The 8,139-nt window shown below is 48.4% G+C and overlaps 1 protein-coding gene across 1 annotated transcript in view; it reads right to left on the reverse strand.

The window, feature by feature from the left end:
• Positions 1 to 2,041: 2,041 nt before the first annotated feature.
• PRPH2 (peripherin 2) overlaps positions 2,042 to 8,139 on the reverse strand; it is a 14,788-nt gene continuing 8,690 nt past the window's right edge. Inside the window, exons 2-3 of the mRNA XM_024766208.1 lie at positions 5,941 to 6,187; positions 2,042 to 3,075 (exon numbers count right to left, since the gene is read on the reverse strand). Of these exons, the coding sequence (XP_024621976.1) occupies positions 2,863 to 3,075; positions 5,941 to 6,187 (460 nt within the window). The 3' untranslated portion in view covers positions 2,042 to 2,862. The remainder of the gene's footprint in view (positions 3,076 to 5,940; positions 6,188 to 8,139) is intronic.

Raw genomic sequence — 8,139 nt, forward strand, 5'->3', positions numbered from 1 at the left:
CTGGCTAAGCTGCAAACCTGCTGACCTAGCATTATAGGTGCCCGGATGAGGGGAGGCGGGGGAGTGTGCGGAGCAAGCCCCTAATCTTATTAACCTGAATTGAGGTTACTAAGGGTTTATTGGCTGGTGGCTCAGTCCTGGGCTTGAAAATGTTGCAAGAGGCTGTGGGCTCTTGAGCTGAGGCTGCAGACACTAGGACACTTATCTTCCTAAATGTTGGGAATGAGTAGCTATTACTACTTCACTATGGAGTAATTGTTTCAGAAATAAAAGTTCTAAGGCACTGTCTTTATCTCTCACCCTTGCCCAGGGCTAGGCTGACAGGACTTGAAAAGCTGGCTGAGTCCCTTGGGAGAAATGAACCTACGTTGGCCCAAAGAAAGACTGAGGTTAGACACAAGGAAAAACCTGGTCCCAGTCTTGCTAGGCACTGGTAGATGACCAAGTGAGATGGGCAGCTTCCTCTAGCAACTACCTGGCTACCTGAGAAGACTGTGAGAATGCAGCCCACCCTAAGGCTGTGAAATGAGAGAAGAGCAATTGTGAGTTGCTGTCTGAGCACTTACAGTGTGACAGCCCTGCTCAGGTCATTTAGATAAGGGCCTGAGCTCAGGTTTCCCGCCCCTGGAGTTCCTGCTTTGCTTTTCCCGAAGCACGTTTCAAAATAACCACTTAGAGTGGAGCCCGTCCCAACCACTTCTTAAGTAGTAGGTGCTTGCTACCCTGCTCTCTGTCTCCTGCTCTCGAGACCTGGAATGGAGGACCCCCCTTCCACCGGCTCATTGCACACACACCCCTCGCTTCTGTTCTGGGACCTGCGAGTAATAGACCTTGTGAATTTACTCCCTTTGTATGAGTGCCTTGAAACTGCCTTCGATCAAAACAACCCTGGGGTTTTCCCTTCCCCAAAGTGGGAGCTGGGATGCTGAGGGAGCTACCTGCCAACCCTGTGTGGGTGGCTTAGTGCCCCCTCATTCAGCGGGTCATAATCTGCATGTTCTTAATTCAGTACGCCAGCTCCAGGCCCCCTGCACAGTCTGCTCTGAACCAACTGGTGGTGTTCATTGTGGGATCATTTTCCCCTTGATCCTCCCAACAGCTCTCAGATTCTGACCAGAGCAGGGGGGATAGAAAATGGAATTTTTGCTTGAATCACTAAATTAAGATTCCACATACTAAAATATTGAACTCAGCTCTGGTCCAAATTCTAGCAAATGTTGAGATAATTTGGATAACCTAATAGTCCCTGTTCTTGCAGATAAGAGATAGCAAGAGGGAGAGAGGTGACACCCGCGCTATTGAAACAGCTGCCGTCATCATTAGCAGTGCTACCTTTCGGTGTCAGGTTTGGTTTGGTTTTGTTAACAAATATTAGCAAGAATCAGGGATCCTGTGCTACATACATGTAGCACATACACTTAAGACAGGCACTTAACGAAAGTGATTTTCATACAATATAATTTTTAATGTCTATTGTACAGCTGTCAACAGCATCGTTACACGTGTGGACCTAGAGCAGCATTTTCTTGATGGTTCTCAGTGCTCCTGGGAGGGGAGAGCTCCGGGACCCTCATCAGAGGGGCTGACTCCCTCAGTGTTGTCCATGTGGGTCATTCCTTGGATCTCCACACTCAGAAGTCGAATTGAATTAAACCTGGGACCAAAATCTGACAGAATGTCCAAACATCTTTGATCTGGTCTTAAGCCTGAGAGAATTAGAGCCCCAGAACATACCCCAGGCAGCACCAGAAGTCTTATTTTTTCCACACTGAAAACTCCTAGGACAGCAGTGAAATCATTCCCTCCTTCCCCTGAAAGCTTCCTTTCTCTCTTTTTCCAGAAAGAAGTAAAAACTTCTTTTGCAGTTGCTAGCATGGGAAGATGAGCTGTCTCAAAGAATCTTCTGTAATGCGGAGGCATTTGGGAAATATCGTTTTGCAGGATGGGTATCTGGGGCAAGAAGCAGGACGAAGCTCGCAGAGGACTCTGTCCTCCACTGTAGACAGTGCTGTCCGTGGGGCCTGTCACGGCACCTGTGTGGGCGTCCCAGGAGGTGAGGCCTGGTCTCCAAAGGGTGGACTCTTGTCTGATTGTTGCTCCTCTTCCACAGAAGGGCAGCCGTCTAACCCAGTGCTTCCATAGATGAGCCAAAGGAGGTCACACGGCAGTTTAGCCAGAACATGCCTACAACCCAACTCCCTCAGCCCGTGGCTCACTCCTGGCCAAGTGACTGAGGGCTTGTGAAGGTGACACAAAAGCTGTATTTTTGCTGAGGGACATAATCCCCTCTCTTTAAGTTCTCTTGTCTCATGATTGAGAATTCCTCTTTTGAGCCCTCAGTGCTCTGGAGAGACCATTACTCTTAGAAAAGTGTAACTGTCCCTCACCTTCTGTAATTACATAAAATGGCTGATGTGTCCATCTTCGCATTTGAAAAACATGACAGCGTGGCCAGTACATTTTTCAGACTCTTAAGCTTATGCATCAAGTGACACTTTGGATATAGAATGAAGCAACTCGGGAGCTCAGCGTAATAAGAAGGGAGCAGCCCTCAGGTGTAGCCGGTAGCCTCAGGGTGGAACTGAATTCCTGTGCCATGAGGAGTCATCCACTGAGAGGGCCCCCTGAGTCCACCACGAGGGTGCGTCCTAGGGCACTGAGCCTGAGTGGGACTCATTCACTCACACTTTGGACAGTCATTCAACGGAAGTTTTTAGGGACCCTGAATTTTAAATCCCACCATCCAGAAGAGTCTGTGAGACGGCCACCCTCCTTGGGAGATTCAGATTGGATCGGGGGGTATCCGCGTTTCCTGGAGTCCACTACTTCTCAGTGCTCAGAGGGGAGGGGGTCCCGCGACCGTCAGCCAGCCTCTGGGGCCTGGCCTGCATCCACACCCTCGGCTTCCACCTGGTTACCCTTGCCCAGCTTCTTCACGCTCTCCAGAAAGGCCTTCCAGGTCTCCGGAATGCTCTTCTCCAGAAGCCAGCCCTCACTCTCGCACTCGGGGTCTTCGGGGTTGGCCACACCTTCCAGCGCCGTGTGCAAGTAGCGCAGCCCGATGGTGATGGTCACCTGATGTGGGGAGAGGAGACTTAGAGGAGATCTGGGAGAAGTAGCTGGGGCAGGGGTTACCCGGAAACCATGGCAGCCACCAGCCTGCTCATCCTGGGAGCCCTTCAAACAAGGTTCTGTTGGGGCTGGGTTGGCGAGGCCCTGCCCGCCCCAGCCAGGCCTGGGTGCTCGCAATCTGCCTGTGCTCCAGCCTCATCTCAGGCCCCATTCTCCTCCCTTTCCAGTCACCCTGGGTTTCTTTGGATCCTGCCCACACCCAGCCTTGCTCCTCTCCAGTTTTACCATTTGCTGTTTTCTCTACTTAGAACATTATGGGTGCCCCTGCACCTGAATTCTCCCCTCCTTGCCCACAGGTCTCCCCCTTCCTGGGGGCATTAATCCTGGGCTCCTTCTCTCTGTGTCCACCCCCACCCCCACCCCGTTCCTGGCACGTTGCTAGGCACATAGCGGGTGCTCAGCAACTATTTATTTGCTGGACAGAATTAGAAAGTCGTCTCCTTTTCTGCAAACAGTAGTGATATACGGTTTCCCTCTACTTGTGTTATTGTGATACTAGAGCACGAGTGGGTGATTTGTTTGGATTTGCTCACTGGAAGTCACTGCAGCAGACTGGTGCCAGAATGCCTGGGTTCAAACCTCAGCCCTGGCACTTAGCCAGCCATGTGACCAGGAAACCTCAGTTTACTCATCTGGTTTGCAGATTTTCAGATGAAGTACCGCCTGCTCCATGGGCATGCTGTGATGCTTCAGTGTGTGTAGAGCATGGTACCTGGTGCACAGCAAGGATGAATAGGAATATCAGCTGTAATTGGTTATTAGTGAGCATGGTAAGTACTGTTTCCACTTTTCTAACCCTGTATTGTGTTAGCCACTCGTTTCTACACAAAGTCCTGGTTTGCTGTCTTACACTCTTCCTTTGACGGTATAGCAAACTCTGTGAGAGGCCTAGGCCCACTAATGGAGAACATCCACCCCCTGAGGGCAGGGGTGGCCTTGATGCATCTTGTTCACCTGCTGTCCCAGCCCCTACAACAGCACCCAGTGGTGGTAGGGCCTCAGTAAACATCTGATGAATGAATGCTCTGGGAGCATTTTATAATTATAGCACTGGATGATAATAGTAACGAATAGTTTTAGGTTATTGTTGACTGAAAGTTTAATAAGATATTTTTACAGTGGAAAGACTCACCTCCAGGAAGTCCTCCTGGTGTGCGTGTACCCACTCTGATTCCTTCCTGCTTTCCTCAAGAAGGCCCCCTGTTGCACTATGAATTTTGTGCTAGGTAATGGTACTCCCTTTGGTTCATGAGTCTGATGTGGACTCATGGATTGTGAGACCCAGGAGGGCAAGGCTGAGGGCAGAATCTTATCAGCCCCCCTTGTGCCCATCACAGAGCTCTGCCCACTAAAAGCCTCAGGGGCAAAGGGAAAGGGGATTAAAACTCCCTGTTCCCAGTGAACAGTTCCTCTCCTTAAGCGGTCACTAGGTTCCTGGAAAGGTGGGTAAACTGAGAGGCAGCCAATGGAACTCCATTTTCCCACTGACTTCATTTATCCTTTCAGTCTTCTTTTCATGTGTTTTCAAGGGACGCAAACTTCTAACCTTCTAGCAGTAAGCTTCTCTCCTTATTCCACCCACATATTCCCAAGACTCTGCCTCAAGGAGCTGGTGACTAATAAATCATCATGAATATGCTTGTGTTTGCCTTAATGTGAAAAGAAGGCCTTCCTCCCCATCTCACCCCCTCAACCGGCAGTACAGTTCTGGTGTGATGTGGTAAGTTAGAAGTGGTGCGTCTCAGCTGAGAGCCCAGCTATGTGTGAGTTTCCACAGCACTAAAGATTGACTTATTTAAGGGAACCTTTCAGTGAATCTTCTCTGATGGGCAAAGTTTCCCCACCTCATGTTTCTGGTTTTGTACATTTAGGTTTTGGAGTTTGGGTTTCTGCTGTCAGCTCAAAGCATGAGCCCGTGAGTCACTCGCTGTGCCACCTTGGTTTACCCCTCGCTGACAGTGGGCTCTCGTTCAGCACCCAGGACAGCGCCCAGCACTCGTAGGTTTTTGAGAACTATTTCTTCAGTAAATGAATGAATGAGGGCTTGCTATATCCCAAGACCTGCAGCTACAGAGAGGAATTAAACCTAATAGATGAGATAAGATGAACCTACAAATAATTAGAATACCAGGTAAATTGCTACCAGAATCTCAAGAGAAGCACAAATCATTGACTGGACACTTTGATGTGCCTGTATCTCCTGTTTGCCTCCCAATAGTTCCAAAGCTAAATGCTGGCAGCCCCCTATAACAGAGATGTTAAATAACTTTCCGAGTCCTTAGACTCAAAAAGTGGAGACAAAGGATAAACCTCTGAAACATGCAAAGTGATAGAAGCCAGACCTAAAAGGTCACATATTATATGATTCCTTTTATATGAAATGTCGAGAATAGATAAATCCACAAGGACAGAACACAGATTGGTGGTTGCCAGGGGCTTAGGGGGAGGGGAGGAGGGGGACTGACTGCTTAATGGGTATGAGGTTTTTTTGAGGGGGCGATGGAAGTATTTTGGAACAAGGTAGAGGTGGTAGTCACACAACATTGTGATTGTACCAAATGCCACCAAATTGTTCACTTTAAAATGGTTAATTTTATGTGCTGTGAATTTCAACTCAACGAATTCTTTTTTTTAAGTGACGGGACAGAAACAAAAAATAGAGGTGCTGGTATTCAAGCCTGGGCCTGCCTGCACGGCGGGCAGAGGGCTGGTTCCCAGGAGGGAGACCCAGGCCCAGCTCCACCCCATCAAATCCCAATGGGGCAGGTGGCTCCCTCTTGCCCTGCCCCCCACCAGCCCAGGGCCTACCTCAAAAAGCCAGACGAGGAGCGTCACAGCACCCACGGAATTCATGAGGTTGCTGTAGTAGCTCAGCAGGGCAGCCCTGCAGCCGCGCACCCACAGGTTGAGCTCCTCCGTCTGGTGGTCATAGCTGTAGTGTGCAGAGTTGTTGGTGAGCTGGTACTGGATACAGGGCCGTGGCGAGCTGGGGTTGCAGCAGCTGAAGGGGACTCCATCCACCAGGTACCGCCCATCCACGTTGCTCTTGATGCGACTGGAGGAGAAACAGACGGCCTAAGACCAGCTTCTTGAACTTCTCACCAGGGGCCAGCTCCTCCCATCCCCCACCTCTGAAAATCTGGAATATTCATTCATTCATTTGCTGTCTTGAGAAATATTTACTGTACACCGACTATGCGCCAGCCACCGTTCTAGGTGCTGAAGATGGAGCAGTGACCCTAGAGAGCCAATGCCCCAGCCTTCCTGGAGCTTATGTTTAGAGGGTTAAGATAGATGATAAACCAAGAGGCAAGTAAATAAGGAACATACGTATTCTAGCCCTTGTGGAGCAATGGAGATTCAACAAAACCTAACAATGACATTTCAAGAATTCTGTGGGCCTGCTGACCCTGAAACTGCCTGGCGTTTACGTCCTGGAAGCCTCTGAGCAATCTTTGGTAAAACTAAGATCCAGAATGCTGTTCACCGTACTGATTTGCCAGAGGATGGCCTGTTAGAGGTTCAGGATTTCTTCAAGGTCCTGGATAACTAGCGGTATAGATAGTAAAGAAGTCACAAGTTGGGGCATTTAGACAAGAGTGAGTCACACACATGGGAAACGTGTTCATTCTTTTATTGCCCATTGTTTTAACCTGACTGAATACAAGACCGACAAGAGCACTGTACTGGCAATTGCTAGGTGTGTTGGAACATGGATGTTGCACTGTGGACAACATTTAACACCGGTCTGCGGAGTGCTGCATTGTAAACTGCAAAATAAAGACTCATTTTTTAAAAAAAATCAACCACTCCGTGCTGCCAGGCCCTGGCATGCAGTGATTTCTTGGGTCCGTGCCAAGCTGGTAGGAAGAGTAGCAGGACAGGTGGTGACTGTTGAGACAAGACTGCCTAGCATTCATGACCATCAACTTCAGCACCCAGCCCCACTCCCCAACATCATCTCCTCCTTACAGATCACTGGGGACCAAGGTCCCCTCTGGCCAGATCACTTCTGCTCAACAGATGTTTCCAGAAGGCCTGCTCTGTCCCTGGGCCTTTGCAGGAGCAGAGAATGGGTCTTTGCCCATGGCTTGCTCTCCATACACACTGACCTCTGCCCCCAGCCGGGTGGGAGCTCCGTACTCACCTGAAGGATGCAACTTGCACAACTTTTGCATCTCTCCACTTATACATATATTTGGTTAGAGCACACCATACATTCATGCAGGTTCAAAATTCAAAAGGGGCAGCCATCGTTATAATGAAAATTCACTCCCTCCCCATCAGGCGGACTGGGTATGTTCCATCTGACCTGTTCATGGTTACCCAGGCAACTTTACATATCAAAATTAATGGAGGGAATTCCCCGGCGGTCCAGTTGTTAGGACTCCACACTTTCACTGCCAAGGACACAGGTTCAATCCCTGGTCAGGAAACTAAGATCCCACAAGGCACATGGCGCAGCCAAAAATTGAAAAAAAAAAAAAAGATTCATGGAGCTGCACACTTACGATTTGCACCCTTGACTGTGTACATGTTATCTCGAGTAAAAAGGGTTTTTTGTAAGTTGCACATGATGCATTACATAATAGCAGCAGACTTTTACAGCACAAGGATAGGGAGCATGTAATTGTTCATAATAGAAATTGTTTCCAACAGTGTTCATTGAAATGGTAATTAATTATACTCTTAAAAAAAAACATGTTTGTGTTCAACTTCTAAATAAAATACCCTCAATACAAAAAAGTCTCCCACTCATTCTTGTCCCTTGGCCCCCAAGTTCCCTCACTGTGGCCAGCTCTGTCTGTCCTTTCACAGAAGCTTCAAGCATGGATAAGCAAGCTCAGATTTTGCAGAGTTCTTATTCTTCCTGTATGTTTGTTTGTGTATCCAAATGGTAGCATTATATACACACTGTCTTGAATCATTTTTTTTCCCTTAGCAATACCTTAGAGTTTTTTTTTTTTTTTTTTTTTTTTTTTTTTTTTTTTTGTGTTTGGGGCTTCC

This window comes from Neophocaena asiaeorientalis, unplaced genomic scaffold (genome assembly GCF_003031525.2).
Source record: "Neophocaena asiaeorientalis asiaeorientalis breed wild unplaced genomic scaffold, Neophocaena_asiaeorientalis_V1.1 scaffold46, whole genome shotgun sequence".
In the NCBI taxonomy this organism is placed as follows: domain Eukaryota; kingdom Metazoa; phylum Chordata; class Mammalia; order Artiodactyla; family Phocoenidae; genus Neophocaena; species Neophocaena asiaeorientalis.